Source organism: Seriola aureovittata, chromosome 23 (assembly GCF_021018895.1).
Source record: "Seriola aureovittata isolate HTS-2021-v1 ecotype China chromosome 23, ASM2101889v1, whole genome shotgun sequence".
NCBI classification, from domain to species: Eukaryota; Metazoa; Chordata; class Actinopteri; order Carangiformes; family Carangidae; genus Seriola; species Seriola aureovittata.
Window position 1 is genome coordinate 18,983,767 of NC_079386.1, and position 16,569 is coordinate 19,000,335.

Consider the following 16,569-nt stretch of genomic DNA (forward strand, 5'->3'; position numbering starts at 1 on the left):
ACGACAGATCACTGATGATCAATGATCAATGAGCTGTTTGTGGTGTTTGTGTTGCTGCTGAACGTTTGTGAAACAGTGTCTGTCTCCGGATTCAAGACAGATTTTATTCTGATGAAGTGAAAACAAATAAAAACAACAAACAATAAAAAATAAAGACATTTATTTAAAAAACAAATAAAGATGCTTTAAAGCAGCAGATGTGAGAAAATCACACGAGGAAGAACCAATCAGACTCCTCCAGGTCGCTCCTGACAACGAAGCTTACCTGTCTAAATAGAGGATATAAGACACTGATGAATATTAGCAGGTGTAACCATCGGTGACCGCAGCGGAGAAACGGCTGTAGTTTAGATTCAGTGTTAAACTCCAGCGTCTGTAAACAAGCAGGACGAGGTCGAATAAACGACTCTGCAGCTGCTCATAAATATTATATTAATTATAGATGACGTAATATTTGATTTCATTCCTTCATGTTATTTGAGTCAGGATCCTGTTTGACGTGTTGTTTACCTCTGTGGGATCTGACAACAACAACAACAACAACAACAACAACAACAACACAGAGAGCAACAGCAGCGACGGCTGCAGCTGCTACAGTTTCTTCCTTCAACACTTCTTCCTGCTTCTGTCCGTCTGTGTCTTCTCCAACCGTCGTCTGTCTCCACCACGTGCTTTCAGGTGTTTGTCCTGAAGAGCAGAGGACAGGTGACAGCTGAAGGACAGGTGACAGCTGGAGGGCACAACAGCATTATCAAATATTCATATTAACATACACCTGCATACACCTGGTCTCCACTGACGCACCTGGTCTCCACTGACGCACCTGGTCTCTACTGACTCACCTGGTCTCTACTGACTCACCTGGTCTCTATTGACTCACCTGGACTCTACTGACGCACCTGGTCTCTACTGACTCACCTGGTCTCTACTGACTCACCTGGTCTCTACTGACTCACCTGGACTCTACTGACGCACCTGGTCTCTACTGACTCACCTGGTCTCCACTGACTCACCTGACTCTGACTCACCTGAGTCTGACTCTACTGACTCACCTGGACTCTACTGACTCACCTGACTCTGACTCTACTGACTCACCTGGTCTCTACTGACTCACCTGGACTCTACTGACTCACCTGGTCTCCACTGACTCACCTGGTCTCTACTGACTCACCTGAGTCTGACTCTACTGACTCACCTGAGTGTGTGATTGTGAGGTGTCTGATCTCAGAGTGCGTTGATTTGCTGCCTCTCATGTCTCCCAGTGAAACGTAGCAGTCGTACGTCCCGGCGTCGTTGGCGGTGACGTTCTTCAGGATCAGAGAGGCGTCTCCGTTCTTCATCTCTGGATCTCTCAGCGCCACTCGGCCATGAAAACAGGGAAGCTGGTAGTTTTCATAGGAGCGCTTGTTTCGGTAGAAATAGACGTAACCGTCCGACCTCATGTCGGGTCGGCTCCACTTCAACACTTGGATGGTTTCACTTTTGGGACTCTGACACTGAAGAACTGCATTGTGGTCCGGTTTCACCGCCACCTCCTGCTGCCCTGGAGACAAACATGGATATACAGAGAAGAGTTTCCAGCTGCAGCTCATGTTGCTGTGACAACAGATTCAGCAGCGACCGTCCTGTAACTCGTGTCCTGGTATCTGACACTTCGCTTTGCTAAATTTAGCAGCAGAAACCAGGACACTGTTAGGAATCTGTTGTTGAGCTGCTGCCGTGAAACTGCGTCACAACTTCACTGAAGGAAACGGAATTCTGTGATTAAGAAGAAATGATTATTCATTAGAAATATTTCTTCAGCTCCGTCTGTTATTTTGAAACTGAATCCTGCAGAATATTTTCACGGAGAGGACGAGAGACCGGGTTTCACTCATTTACAGAGAATATGTCGATATTAATTCCATCTGGATTGTTCCTTAAGGAATTTACAAACCAAACAACAACCTGACAACAGCTCTGTCCCTGTTACTATGTGGACACTGTCTCACTCCTCGGAGGACACCAGGAGTACGAGGCGCCCCCCAGATGAAAAACCCCTTTGATCAGGACGTGATTGATTAATTGATTATTGATTTTGTTTTTGTTTCTTCTCCAGTTGTGTTGTTTTTAATCCTGTCAGAAGCTCACACTCAGCTCACACTCAGCTCACACTCAGCTCACACTCAGCTCACACTCAGCTCACACTCAGCTCACACTCAGCTCACACTCAGCTCACACTCAGCTCACACTCAGCTCACACTCAGCTCACACTCAGCTCACACTCAGCTCACCTGCCGTCGCACCAGAGAGAAAACAAACCAGGAAAACAATGAGAAGATCCATGAGAGGCGAAGGTGGTGGAGCTGCTGCCGCCGGCAGTGAGGGAAACACTGACCTTTAATAGTGCTCCGTCTGGTCCAACACCAGACCCCCCCCCACCACCACCACCACCACCACCACCACCACACACACACACACACGCACACACACACACACACACACACACACACACACACACACACACACACACACACACACACACACACGCACACACACACACACACACACACACACACACACACACACACACACACACACACACACAGCCTACCTGGAGACTCACTCTCCTTTAAGGACAAAAACGTCCTCATACACAGCAATAAAAAATATCACATATCAACATTATTTTCCTCTTTCACAGAGTCACATGTTTTAACCAACATCAGTTTTCAGACTAAATATTCCATCATTTTCAGGATTTTAACCCTTTAAATTCCAGTTTGTTTACTCTGTGTCTGTCTGAGGCTCAGAGCCTCCTCTCTTCTGATTGGCTCACCGACCACTGAGATGGTTTTTATATCTTCTGATGGATCAACACTTCAAATCAAACACAGAAGAAGAAGAAAGGTGGAGCTTTAACACAGTTTATAGACAGCAGGGCTCACAGCGCCCCCACTGGCAGGATCACACTCTCCTAGAACATTTTAACCTGCTTCATCAAACTCATTTACATCCTTCCTATGTGCGTTTTTTTTTTTTTTTTTTGCATTGACTGATGGTTGGTCTCTGAGCTCTCGAGCTAAACTGACCTTCTTCCTGGAAACGGCTTGATAGGAAATCACACAGAAGAAAGGAGGAAGTGGGTTCACCAGCTGTGACCTGCTGTAAAGGTCTTGAGCTCAAATCAACATGTGGTACGATGGGACGACTTCAGTGGCTGCTCTGTAAGTACGATCTGTTCTTTTTGAAGATAGAAAATATCATTTTAGCTCGTGTTGGGGAGGAAACGTTTCAAAGAAATCATGTAGTATGAATGAGCAGGAGGGAAACGTGAAGTTAAGGAAGGGTTAATGTCGTAAGGTTCATGTTGGGACAGGAAGTGAAAACATATTAACCACTCGATCAGTTGGGGGTGAAGGGATGTCGATGTTGGTCAGTCCACCACCGCCAAGATAGGTTTTATTTTTTTAAGTATATTTTTTGGGGCTTTTTATGCCTTTATTTGACAGGACAGCAGAGAGAGAGGGAATGACCTGCAGTAAAGGCCGTGGGACTCGAACCTGCGGCAGCGACGACTGTGGCCTCTACACATGATAGATGGGTTTTATTTAACTATAACAGAAAACCACTGAGCTGCTGTAACTCTCAACTGGAGTTTATTTTACTTATATTTATGTTACCGAAGGGTGATGATCTGTTTAATGTTTCATTGTGATCACAGCTTTAAGCAACCATAGCAACCACAGCAACCACAGCAACCATAGCAACCATCTGATATATGAAACTTCATTGAAGGCAGCTGAACTTGTATCATGAACCTGGACAAAAGTAAAAGAAGCTTTTGAAGAATGTTAATCTAAGAGTGAGTCACACACACCACAAACTCTCAGTTCGCTTTCTGTGTCATTTTCCTTCAGTGCTGACTTCGCTGCTGAGCTGCACAACCAACACAGGTCGGTTACCGTTCCTACAAACATCTGTTTCACTATGACTGTGTTCTTCAGCCACTGGCAGCTCTGTCATGTTTACCTCCCACCATCACGCTCTGCTGGGACTGATGCAATCACCTTGTTTGATTCAGCACTAAGCTTTACTCAGGCCTGTGTTAACGGTAGAAAATACCTTATTTCTGCACAGTCTTTTCTCTAATATCGTCACTGTGGATGTGTTGTTGCAGTTTCACAAAGACAGACTTCGACTGTGTCTTAGATACAGTCAGATTTCAGATACATGTCTAAATCCACCCGTTGCACAAAGCACTTTACTGACTATCTTAAGCCAGACTGTGGTACAATGAATTCTGGGTAAAGTAAGATTTTTCTCAATGTAAACAAAATGGCCGACCCCAGCAGAAAATTGAGAGATGATGGAGAGACAGTTTGTTATAATCGTGAGTCCCTGCTTTGAATTTCCTTGTGAGGAGTGACGACGTTCGAACTCTAATACTCTGAATTCCCTCCAGCTCTTCTGACGGTGAGTCCCAGCAGCTCTCAGCTGTTTGAAGAAGACTCTGTCTCTCTGAGCTGTGAGGAGGACGACAGCTCTGCTGGATGGAGGCTGAGGAGGAACACCACCAGAGAAACCAGGACTCAGTGTGACGACTGGGGAGAATCGGCTGGTTCTTCCTGTAACATCACTCACATCGTCCCATTGGACAGTGGAGTTTACTGGTGTGAGTCCAGAGAGGGAGCAACCAGTAACAGCATCAGCATCACTGTCACTGGTAAGATCAGACTGTGGAGTCAGTGTTGATGAAGCTGTGTGTAAATGGATGAAATGCTGTAGTTTGTCTGTGTGTTGAGGTGGAGCAGTGATCCTGCAGAGTCCTGTCCTCCCTGTGATGGAGGGACATGATGTCACTCTGCACTGTAAAACAAAGACCCCTCCCTCCAACCTCCCAGCTGCTTTCTATAAAGATGGCTCCCTCATCACAGAGACTACAGGTCACATGACCATCCACCATGTTGACAAGTCTGATGAAGGCCTCTACAGCTGTGACATCAGAGGTCATGGAGAGTCTCCACGCAGCTGGATCACTGTCACAGGTCAGGAGGTCAAAGGTCACGCTTCAGTTGACCTTGTTTGACCTCATTAGTTCAATAAAAAAGTTTCATTTTGTAACTTTCTGAACAGTGAAATTTATGAATTTAATTAATTTTAGAGAAACCCACCACCACAGCTGGACCTACACCCACCTCTCCTCCTTCATCCTCCACCTCTCCTCCTTCTCTCACGGTCTTATTGCCTGTTGTATCTGTCTGTGGTCTGGTTCTACTGGTGTTACTGGTTCTACTGGTGTTACTGGTTCTACTGGTGAGACGATGTGTTCGGAGGAAACAAATAGGTGAGACACAGATTTTACATGATCTAGATGTTACTCTCTGAGGTCTGAGGGTATTATCTTGATTTATTACATTTATACACATTATTTTTTAGATACTTACATAGAAGATAATACCCGAGTGTTTTATATCCCAATCTCAGCTCTTTCACTAATGACGCCCCTTTTTGACCCTGTTTACACTGTGCAAAGAGATGATTTGGCCCAAATGCTGAAAAACTGAAGCCCAGTTATTTTGTGAAAACAAACCTTTACTGATGTGAGTGAAGAGTTCTGATTGGTTTACCAAAGTCTTGGGTTCATAAACATAGTGCAACATGTGAGTGAAGTAGTACATTAATGTATGATAAAGTGTTATCTGTCACTCTATTTTAACCATATTTTGGAGACTGTCTATTAGTCACGTACGATCTTGCTAGAATATGAAACGGAAGGTGGAGAATCTACAGATTCTCACAACATTTAAATCATATTTCTACGCTGTATTATCACAAAGATATTCATAGAAACATCAGTCGAGCTCAGAGGTTTTTAAATTCCAACTACAAAGTGTTTCCTTGAATTAAATGTCTATTATTCTTGTTGTTACTTACCTCGTTGTTTATTTTGGTTTGTTCCAGCTGCTGAAGCAAAAGGTGGAGAAGATGAAGATGATGTCAGGTACTGTGATGTTGAAATATCACGACATCAACAGCCAATCGGACGGAGCGGAGGAGGTGTTTTTTTTTGTCAGAATGTATTGTTTATTGTATGTTGTTTGTTTGATTGCGTGTTGTTTGTTTGGTTGCGTGTTGTTTGTTTGGTTGCGTGTTGTTTGTTTGGTTGCGTGTTGTTTGTTTGGTTGCGTGTTGTTTGGATGGATACGTGTTGTTTGTTTGGTTGCGTGTTGTTTGGATGGTTGCGTGTTGTTTGTTTGGTTGCGTGTTGTTTGGATGGATACGTGTTGTTTGTTTGGTTGCGTGTTGTTTGTTTGGTTGCGTGTTGTTTGTTTGGTTGCGTGTTGTTTGTTTGTTTGGTTGCGTGTTGTTTGTTTGTTTGGTTGCGTGTTGTTGGTTTGGTTGCGTGTTGTTTGGATGGTTGCGTGTTGTTGGTTTGGTTGCGTGTTGTTTGGATGGTTGCGTGTTGTTGGTTTGGTTGCGTGTTGTTGGTTTGGTTGCGTGTTGTTGGTTTGGTTGCGTGTTGTTGGTTTGGTTGCGTGTTGTTGGTTTGGTTGCGTGTTGTTTGTTTGGTTGCGTGTTGTTGTGCAGTGTGAGTTTCTGTGGGTCCGTCTCTCTCTGCTGTGACTTCGCCCACTTGTTGAACAGAAACTAACAGCTCTGACATCATTCAGTTTCCTGTTACGGTAAAAGTGTTCTTGCTGGTGTTTCTGTGAAACGCTGCGGAAACAGAGACTCGTCACTGCTTTTACTTCAGCTCTCTGTCTGTTGAAGTTTTACTCAAACAAAATCATTGACCGGATCATTTAATACAGTTTGTCTTTAACGGCCCCTGTTTCTTGTCCAGAGACGGATCCAGCTGCTCCGAGAACAGACGGCGTCACTTATGGACAGATTGTCATCAGACCAAACAACAGGAGAGGTACAGCTGCTCCTCTTTCATACAGCACACCTCTGCCAGGATCTGGTTCCTCTGGGTTTCAGGGAGGATATAATATAAGACACTATCCAGATGCAGTATGGGAAACGTAGGATTGAGTGTGGCCTGGCTTGTTGGAGCTGTGGTCGTCTGCAGCTCTTTTCAGTGTGACTCATCCACTGACCTAACAGCACCGCTGCTATCATGGTGACAGACATATTGCATTTCCTATAACTCCTTCACAATAAAAGCCTCCCACTGGGTCGCAAATGGGAAACTTTTAATGTGAAGCAGTGAGAGAAACTACAGTTCAGACCAGAGATTCAGGTGGAAGATACAAAAGTACTGAGAGCTGAACACTTTGTCCAGGTTTGGACTTTCTTTTCAGTTCAAGCTGTGTGTGTGTTCTCAGAGTGTCCACCAGAACCAGTGGTTATCTACTCCATTCTTCACTGAGGAAGACCGTCACACCTTCGCACCTGTCCTGTCTCAGGTATGGTATCCTTGAAAAGAAATGTATTTTTGATGCATTTTCAGTAGAGAAAATAAAAATGTTTTTATTTCTGACAGGACAGAGCGGAGCTGAGCTGCTGTAGGATTCATGACATGACATTTATAAGTTCCTATTTAACAGGATCTAATGTTTAGTTTTTTTACTCAACTCTTTATTTATATTTGATTGGTTTCTCTGCAGGACCAATAAACTTTGTAAACACATTTCTTGGTTTTCTCCTGTGGTTCTGTGGCTTTCACAAAGACGTGAGGTGGAAAATTTGACTCTGACTCAGACACGAGAGAACAAAGAGTTCACAGAAACCACAACGACAGACCTGAAACACGACGACAACCTCGGCACTCGGTCACAGTCAACCACTGCTCACGTGACAGGAAACCTGAACCTAGAACCAGGAATAGAGTCAGAGTTAGTTTGTTTCTTCTGATCACGACCTCATGAAGAGTTTATCCTCGGGACCAGAATCCGGCTGGTGATTAGACCGCTCAGCTTTAAACCGGCCAATCACAGTGAAGCATGGAACAGGTGGAAAAAAGAATCTCTGGATGACACCTGGAAACCTGAATATTAAGTAAGTAAAAATATATTTACATAACACCTGTCACAGATAAAACTAAAATCAGTGTTCTACATCATAAAAAATTACAAAAGTTCAAGAACTAGGACAATAAAAGCAATAAGATGAATAAAGAGCAATCAAATAATAAGGGGGAGATTTAACATCACCATAGTAACCAGATAGATCACCATGGTAACCAGGTTAACCTGCTCAACAGCCCTGACCACTGGGACTACAGGATCCTTACTGGGACAAAAGAGTTTTCAATGAGGTGACAGGTCGGTAGAATCAGTTTGCTGTTTGAGAGGCAGCCAGCAGGGGGCAGCGTCACGCCGTTAAACTGCACTGTGTCTCCTCCCAGGAAGTGGAGGTGAAACACAAAGAAGAGTGAGTACACAGCTCACTCATGATGATGTTTGGCTTCTTCCCAGTGGTGCAACATGTGACCTTCATCCGTTTATTTTCTCAGCATGTTCGAGTCATCTGAACAATCATCACATGATCTACACAAAACACACACACACAACACACATAACACACAGCAACACACACAACACACACAACACACATAACACACAGCAACACACACAACACACACAACACACATAACACACAGCAACACACACAACACACATAACATAACATTAAAAAAGCTTTATTATTTCCTGAAACTCACTCTTGAAAAGCAAGATTTAAGCTAACAAGCTATTTTTGGAACAAACTCCCAACAATAACATTTTTGTAAATCACAGGATTTTTAGAATGATATGTAATTTTAACAAATTTAATTCAGTCATGTCTTTCGCCAAAATCAACATTCACATAAGTAAAATTACCTCAATCATTAATCACACTTTTTTTATTTTGTTGTTGTTGTGATTTTACATGAAATTCTGAATTTCTTCATTTTAGAGTTTTGATGTGATTAATATCAAATACATAACATTTATCTAGTGTAAATAAAATCCACTGTTACTGTTTAACAAGTTATAACTCAGTAGAACAAATCAGGTTGAACCTGTTTTTGTTTCCCAACCACCAACCGTCTGACGGTGTTTACGTTCTGCACGAGGAGAAAATACATGAAATCAACATTTTCAAAACCAAACCACATAAACACAGAAAACTTTCTCAACAACAAAACAAACGACAAAGAAAAATCAAACAAAATAAATGAAAATGAGACATATCTGAGAGTGCGGACTAAAATGTTTGGACACAAATTCAAATGTAAATATATATACATTTTCAAAAATATACTTTTTAAGCAAATTGAAATGATGAAACTACAGTTCAGATTTTTCAACATACAAAATTTGAAAAATATTTTAGCTACAATTCAAAGTTTCTTTTTATGTGCGGGACGTGTTCTGTCCCGGTTTTATTGAACTATCCTTATTATGGAAAACATGATATGTTGATCAATACGTCATTAAAATATCCAATGTTTTTATGCACGAAATAAGAAAGAGGGACAGCTGCAGCTGTTGTACTGTAATAAACTATTGTGAATGCCGACTGATAAAATTGCGATTTCCTACTTTTGAAGCAATCACAAAGTCTTATTGTTTATTTATTCCCCAATTATTTAAACTCTTTTAGAAATGTCCAAAGACATACGATCCAGGAAGTCCAGCTGGAGGGACAGATTTATGGGTCTGGTTGGTACTTCTCACAGACAGGAAGTTACCACAGCAGCAACTGTTGAACCAGATTCAAGTCGTCTGCCGCCAAACGCTGCATCGTCTTAGATGTCAACAATAAAAAACAGCAGATACGTCGATCTTCAGAGCGAACCGTGAAAATTCAACTACAAACGTGTTTGATACTTGGTGCACGTTGGTGTTCAAATCCACAATCGGTCGCAGGAGGAGTGAAATAACACGAGGGGAAGGAATGGATATCTTGTATTGATGAGTAACTGGATGATGAGTTTGTAAGTTTCATGATAAACTGATTATACCACACTCAGTCCCTCTTTACTCCATGATCACATTCATTGGTAAATGTAAAGTTCAGTGGTTCAGAAAATACTTAGATCCCTTCACTTTCAAACTTCTGCTCCCCCAGACCCTTAAATCCAGGACTTTGTAGAAGCCTCTTTGGCAGCAGTTACAGGTTGCAGTCTTCTTGGGTGAGTCTCTACACATCTGGATTTGGGCAGTTCATCCTCTTCTTCCCGGCAGATCCTCATTGGATGTGATGCGTCTCTGAACCGCCGTCTTCAGGTCTCTCTGCCAACATCGTTGACTGTGCACCGTGATTCAGCTTCAGGTTCGAGTCTTTCAACCTGCTGCTCAACAGTTCATAAACTCTGCAACATGAAAAGAGTCAGCTACAGATCTCTTAAACATCTTCCCCCCTGTGTGACGTAAGACCAGCATGTCCTCCGTCCATCACTCCCCGTCCTCCACAACATGTTGAGCCTGTAACTCGTCCTTCACAGTTCAGCAGCCCCTCCCCCTCACAAAGGGGGTGGGGCTGGTGTGCTGTCTTTCGTCATGGCCTCACTCTGAGACCAGTCCGACTCGGTTGAAGCTGGTACCAGCTCAGTTTGTGAGGCACAGAAGCGTCTCCACGACGACAAGGTAACAACACAGGGAGAGGAAGGTGAAGCCACAGCTTCAGTGTATAGACTGTAAATGAAGATGGACGTAGCGTCTGTGACGTCACTCACAAGTTTGTGAAGCTCAGAGTGACCTCCTCCGCCGTCGCGACGTACCTGACCCCGCCCCTGACCCCGCCCCTAACTGCCAGCTAATCCAAAAATGGTCAAACATACACCCACCCACGTGTCACTAAAAGAGGCCACGCCCGAGAGACCAAAACAGTTTTGTACCAGGCTGTAAACATGTTTATTTCTGCTGTAAAGTTGGAAAGTTTAACATGGGAGTCTATGGGGACTGACTCAGTGTTGGAGCCAGACTCTAGTGGTCGTTAGAGGAACTGCAGCTTCTGGTTCTTCATGTTGAAGTTTCATTTTTCAGCCTCGGAGGTTGATGCTTGCCTCAGTTAAAATGGAGCTCCATATTAGTGTGAATGCACTGTTCACAGAGTCGCACAGACTCTTCTTTGTGCTGTAGCTTCTATGTATCTGACGCCATCCATGACGAAACAGCCAAGACAGTGAGCGGCTCTGCATCAGGCCTGGTTCTCCGTCCTCTCTTGGTTCTCAGGCCGGCTGCAGCTCTGGGTGCAGGAAATGCTATTAGCTACAGAGAGATCACAGCGAGCTCCCAGCTAAGTGCAGCTGCAGAGATCACAGTCAGGTCCATCCATCTGTCTTTCTACATTGCCAAGCCGCTGCACAACTGTTTTCCACAACATCACATTCCTCACATATTCTGGCTGAGGAGGCGTGGGGCGGCGTGCACATGAAGAACACTGTCAGTATATTGATTCACATAAAGACTCATTATCTTTGCAACACAGGTGCCCACAGTAACCTCGTTACTGTAAATCTGTATGTAGCAGATCAGCACCACCCACATTTCTCCATGGCCTCCCCCGACTGTTTGTGGACTTGGACTTGAATGTGCACACGTTTGGACTTGTTCCCCCTGAAGCTCTGTGGTATTTTATTGTTTACATCCAGAGTGACGCGGCTTGTGAATAAGGAAATAAAGTTGATTCTGGTTCAACAGTTGCTGCTGAGGCCTCGTTACACTGGGTTTCAGACACGCTCAAATCAAAATGGCAACTTCCATGCAAGAAGAAGAACGTACTTTGAAGTTAGTAGGTGAAGTGTAGAGGTGAGACCCACAGTGACGGATCACCTGTGTTTACAAGATGTGTCTCACTTTTGTCTTGGTTGATGAGGAGTATTGGTTTGGATTACGCTGTTATGAATTTACGAGCAGCTATATGTGAGTGTTTTGATTTGAAAGTTTAGCCGCTGTTAGCCGCTGCTAGCCGCTGCTAGCCCCCAGCTAACCTACGTGCAGGTCTCGCTGAGGCCGCAGAGCAGAACAAGGACTGCCGTCACCAGCTGCATGTTAGCGTGCTAGCTGCTGGTTTTCAACAGTTAACAACAGGCTGGTTAAATATCTAAATACCTTTTAATTAGGCCGCCTGAACACTTCATCTGAGAAGTAGCTCATATGTCAAAGTAAGATATCGTCCATTATATGAGACGCAACACAAACAATAAGTCAAGCATCACAGGCAAAACGGAGAGACACAGCAACAGTCCAGCGTGTCCAGCCATGTGGTGTCCACTCCCACTGTGTCCAGGTGATCGACCTGCAGAGCACAGACAGGTTCAGCTTCTGCTCAGCAACATCTCAGAAAGAGGAATTTCAGGAAATGAGACAATAAAAGCTCGTCTTTATTGTTCTCTAATGAGACGAGTTTGAACCGGACGGAACGAGGAAGTTCTGCTTCATAATCCTCCCCGTAGCTTCTTTAACCCTCTGAGGTCGACGGGTGTTTTTATTAATATCTTTGCGATTACACAGCGAATAAATATGGTTTAAATATTTTTAGATTCTGTCGACTTTCTGTTTCATACTCTTCCAAGATCGTACCCGACTCAAAGCAGAGTGACAGACGGTAAGAAAATTTCATTTTATGGGTTTATATCCATTTATCTACTATTTTACTCATATATTACTTTATTTTTATGAACTTATAGTCGTTGCTAAATACAAAACAATTCCTAAATGTTTGTTTTCACGAAATATTTGAAGAATTTCAAAAACTAGGCTTCAAGTTTTCAGCCTTTGCTCTACGAGGCGCGTCACTACAGAACGAGCCGCGATTGTTCTGGAACTTGTGAAAACACTCGGGTTTTATGTTTTATGGACGAAACTTTTAAAGGTGAATTTAAGAAGAACTTGCCCTTTGACCTCTGAGGGTTAAAATGTGTGAAACACTCACGTGATTCAGTGACTCTCAGGTCGACGATGCTGATGGGTTCGGCGCTGATAAACGCCCGCTTCCTGCGCGCCGCGGTTTCCTGTTTCACCCGGCACTCGTACGTCCCGCCGTCGCTGCGTCTCACGTGCCTCAGAATCAAAGACAGGTTACCGCCCTTCATCCGCCCGTCCGCCAGCTCCACGCGGTCCTCGAAAGACGGATGCTGGTGCGTCTTATCTGCCTGGTCGTCCCTGTAAAAGAAAACGTAGTGGGACTCCTGGTCGGGTCTGCTCCACTCCGCCGCGATGATGGCGGCTCTGCTGCCAGTCTGACATGGAAGAGTCACGTCCTGCTCGCGGTGAGCTACGATGGTCAGCCGGCCTGAAGGACACAAGGTCACAGAGCAGAGCAGGTCAGAGGTGACGTCACCCTTCAGACAGGCGGTTCGACAGTGGCGTCACCTCGTGGTGAAGTCCTCTGATGCCCCGCCCCCCCGACGTGAAGAATCCCGGGACCAAACGAGGATTTATCCCGTGGCGCAGGTTTTCACTACGGCGTGCTGCGGTCAGTCTGACGCTGAGCTGCTGATCTGTGTTTATGACACAAACTTTATTGAACAAAACAACGATAACGAGGATTAAACTGATGTTTGATCGACCTCCATGCTGCCTTCAAGTTCAACTGGGAAGTCGTCATTTCAGAAGCTCGGAGGAACCTCACCGACCCCGACCTCAAAATTCAAGATGGCTGCTCCTTCACACCTGTACTAGACTGTTATTAGCACCTGTCTAATTGAAGTGGGTCGTACATGTTACCGGCACCAGAGCGACGTTAGCGTCACTCACATTAACACACAACGATGAATGAAACAAATACTGGAAGAAGCACAACTACAATAAGTGACAGAAAACTTTCTGTAATTTAACACGATCGACGTAAACAAAAGTTGGTCTGTTCAAACTGGAATCAAATAATAATAATGATAATAATAATGATAATAATAATGATATTAATGATATTAATAATGATATTAATAATGATAATAATAATGATAATAATAATGATAATAATAATGATAATAATAATGATGATAATAATGATAATAATGCAGAATAACTCATTCAGTTACATCATTTCCTGTTGCTGACCATGTGTAAACTCGTTCTCTCACACCGGCGCCTCATGGCGGCAGCCAACAAGATTTGTGATTATGGATTATATTTCGATATAATATGTAACATATAATTAAATCCACAGAAACACACGGAGTCTGGAGGAAGAACTGAAGAGGAACTAAACCAGTAAAACAAAGCAGCCGCCTGCAGGGAGGGAGGGAACAGCTGATCCCACTTTACACCAACGGTTCAGCAGCTGCTTCTCTCACTTCCTGTGAAACTGTCTCTCCGTCTCACACCTGGACAACAGCTGTGACGCTTCCTCCATAAAGACGCTGAACAAACACACATCCATCATTTTATAAAGAGTGTGAGACTTTCCAGAGTGTGAAGTTAGAAACATGTTGAATCTTCATAAGAAACATCATGTTGTTTTAATACATTTTACATGTAAAACAGTTTCCTTCTATGTAAATATTCCTCGCACGGAAACTTTTAATAAATATACATATGCAAATTTTACTATGTCGATATCACGGAAGTAAAGGAGAATTTTTTTAAAGTCTTTTGCGAGAAAAACGTCAGAAAAGAAAAAAACGTACGTGGATCTGAATCTCTTCCGCATGTTATGAACTTATAATGAAGCTGGAGATATGTGAGATAATAATGATGTATAACTGACGCCCCCCCCCCCCCCCCCCCCCCCCACACACACACACACACACACACACACACACACTATATCTCTATATATATATGATGAAACTCACCGTCAGAGCCAGGAAGCAGCGACACCGTGAACAGAAGCAGCAGAGCACGGAGAGTGGCGGGAACACAAACAGACATGTTGTTTTCTAGATGCCCCCCTCCCCCCCCCCCCAGAACAAAGAGCCAGAGATCTCCAGGAAAACTTCACACAAACAACTTCTGCAAGCAAGGCGGATATGTGTGCGTGTGTGTGTGCGTGTGTGTGTGTGTGTGTGTGTGTGTAGAGGGCGGGGTTAGGACACTTCGGTCTATTCCAATGGTTTTTTCTTTTAAATACTTTAAAAAACTGTTAGAAAACATTAAAATGTTCATAAAAAACAAACATGTGCTTCAAGAATAATGACAAATCATAAATACAAGTAGTAAAAATTATAAAAATAAATATAATGAAAATATAATTCTGAAAATATCTCGTTCATTATAAAGTAAGTAATTATCATCAGGTCAAGCTTCACTTCCTGTCGCTCACATTAACAGCAGCTGTGATTCCTGTTGTGTCACATGTAATAATAATAAACTTTATTTGTATTGTGTAAAGTGCTTCACACAAAAAGACATAAAGTAAATGTAAAACATTGTTAAAAACATTGATCTAAAATGAAAAATATGAAAAATATTGAAATGAGATGAAATAGTGAATTAAAGAGCTCCAACACTCTGGTACTATAAACTGAAAACTAAAACCCAGGTTTTATTATTTGACTTTATTTTGTTTTGGGTGGAATAAATGTTTTCCGTTTGATTTGTGTTTAATCCTTTTGACTTTTCTAACAGTTAGAAATCTAAGCGCTTAGTTTCAACTCTTTTAAAGTTTGAACTGTCGCACCACAGATTGATTAAACTGAGACTTTTCTATCGTGGTGAATATAAGTCTGATGTTTCCTGTTGTCCTGTGGGAAAAAGTGTTCATTTTAAGTGTGTGTAATCTAAATACTTTGTTTAATCATTATTTTTCATTTGGTCAATTTAAATTTAAATTTTATTAATTGGTTATTTTTGTTTAATTGCACTGGTATTTATTTTGAGTTCATTAAATATAGTGAAGCAAAAGAGAAAATAGATTAGTTTTGAAATAATATTACAATTTGCAAAGAAACTTTTGAATACAAAGAGAATAATAAGAAAATAAATATATTCTCTCGTAGATGTATTTCCAGTTAAGATGTCTAACATTGTTTCTGAGGGAATACAAGTGACGTCGTCCCACAGTGGAGGCACCGACATATTGATTATTAATGTTTATTTCTTTCATTCCAGCCGCTGATAAGAACAACGACTGAGGTTCAGCAGAGACACCGAGTCCTCAGGAACACTTTATATTTTACATTCAGCAGCAGGAAGCAGCTACAACGAAAAGGAAAGAAAAGAATAATGATGATCAGAAGAAGCAGGAACTCAAGCTTTAGTGAACATAACAACAGAAAACCTCATCACTGCTGCTCCGCTTTCAAACATGTGACATCTGCTGCTGGTGCATTCTGGGAACATTAAGACACACCAGTGACCTGACAGTTGACATTTTACAGATGTTTTTGAGATTTACAGATGTGCAACATCATGTCTGTCATACAGGTGTTTTCAGTGGTTATAACAGAGCTGCCATCAACAAACAGGAAACCTCTTTTTCCACCGTGAGAAGCAGCAGCTTCAGCTTCAGTTGTGTTTCCTCACTGACGCCTCTGCAGAAGTCGTGACGTTGTGATTTAGCCGTGTGTTTGTTAGTAAGTCCGACTCTGCTTCTGTCAGGTTGTGATTCAGTCTCTGACACATCGTGTTGTCAAAGGTTAAAAGATCGTAGTTACTCTTTAACGGATGTTTCTATTAATATCTCTGCGATAAAACAGCGTAGAAATGTGGC

General features: G+C 42.7%; 3 protein-coding genes across 5 annotated transcripts; 1 reads left to right on the forward strand and 2 right to left on the reverse strand.

The window, feature by feature from the left end:
* Positions 1-143: 143 nt before the first annotated feature.
* LOC130164356 (coxsackievirus and adenovirus receptor homolog) lies at positions 144-2,412 on the reverse strand. The gene is made up of 3 exons (XM_056369039.1): positions 2,274-2,412; positions 1,196-1,543; positions 144-687 (listed from the first exon to the last, which is right to left on the reverse strand). Exons 1-3 carry the CDS (start codon positions 2,323-2,325, stop codon positions 461-463), a joined length of 627 nt encoding a protein of 208 aa, XP_056225014.1. The 5' UTR covers positions 2,326-2,412; the 3' UTR covers positions 144-460.
* A 51-nt stretch (positions 2,413-2,463) lies between these two features.
* On the forward strand, positions 2,464-14,272 carry LOC130164320 (low affinity immunoglobulin gamma Fc region receptor II-like). 3 transcript variants are annotated; one of them, XM_056368984.1, is made up of 10 exons: positions 2,464-3,206; positions 3,900-3,935; positions 4,445-4,705; positions 4,785-5,027; positions 5,144-5,326; positions 5,944-5,983; positions 6,827-6,901; positions 7,311-7,391; positions 7,469-7,983; positions 14,086-14,272. In XM_056368984.1, the coding sequence occupies exons 1-9, from the start codon at positions 3,182-3,184 to the stop codon at positions 7,482-7,484; spliced, it is 960 nt and encodes a 319-aa protein (XP_056224959.1). In that variant the 5' UTR covers positions 2,464-3,181; the 3' UTR covers positions 7,485-7,983; positions 14,086-14,272. The 3 variants fall into 3 exon arrangements, with proteins under 3 accessions (XP_056224959.1, XP_056224957.1, XP_056224958.1); XM_056368982.1 differs by having other exon boundaries at positions 2,465-3,206; positions 5,944-6,039; XM_056368983.1 differs by lacking the exon at positions 14,086-14,272 and adding an exon at positions 8,189-8,429 and having other exon boundaries at positions 2,465-3,206; positions 5,944-6,039.
* Positions 9,233-14,848, reverse strand: LOC130164364 (CD276 antigen homolog). The gene is made up of 3 exons (XM_056369050.1): positions 14,714-14,848; positions 12,850-13,209; positions 9,233-12,213 (listed from the first exon to the last, which is right to left on the reverse strand). The coding sequence occupies exons 1-3, from the start codon at positions 14,787-14,789 to the stop codon at positions 12,095-12,097; spliced, it is 555 nt and encodes a 184-aa protein (XP_056225025.1). The 5' UTR covers positions 14,790-14,848; the 3' UTR covers positions 9,233-12,094.
* Between the last annotated feature and the right edge of the window lie 1,721 nt (positions 14,849-16,569).

What these genes read in the sequence shown, in the direction of transcription:
- LOC130164364 (XM_056369050.1), bottom strand. Translation starts at nt 14,789, where the DNA reads ATGTCTGTTTGTGTTCCCGCCACTCTCCGTGCTCTGCTGCTTCTGTTC. An exon ending in GCTGCTTCCTGGCTCTGACG is followed by an intron (nt 13,210 to 14,713) that starts GTGAGTTTCATC and finishes TGTGTCCTTCAG; the next exon opens with GCCGGCTGACCATCGTAGCT. An exon ending in CCTGAGAGTCACTGAATCAC is followed by an intron (nt 12,214 to 12,849) that starts GTGAGTGTTTCA and finishes TGTGCTCTGCAG; the next exon opens with GTCGATCACCTGGACACAGT.
- LOC130164320 (XM_056368982.1), top strand. Translation starts at nt 3,182, where the DNA reads ATGGGACGACTTCAGTGGCTGCTCT. An exon ending in CATCAGCATCACTGTCACTG is followed by an intron (nt 4,706 to 4,784) that starts GTAAGATCAGAC and finishes CTGTGTGTTGAG; the next exon opens with GTGGAGCAGTGATCCTGCAG. An exon ending in TGTTCGGAGGAAACAAATAG is followed by an intron (nt 5,327 to 5,943) that starts GTGAGACACAGA and finishes GGTTTGTTCCAG; the next exon opens with CTGCTGAAGCAAAAGGTGGA.
- LOC130164356 (XM_056369039.1), bottom strand. Translation starts at nt 2,325, where the DNA reads ATGGATCTTCTCATTGTTTTCCTGGTTTGTTTTCTCTCTGGTGCGACG. An exon ending in TCTCTCTGGTGCGACGGCAG is followed by an intron (nt 1,544 to 2,273) that starts GTGAGCTGAGTG and finishes GTTTGTCTCCAG; the next exon opens with GGCAGCAGGAGGTGGCGGTG. An exon ending in CCTCACAATCACACACTCAG is followed by an intron (nt 688 to 1,195) that starts GTGAGTCAGTAG and finishes TCTGCTCTTCAG; the next exon opens with GACAAACACCTGAAAGCACG.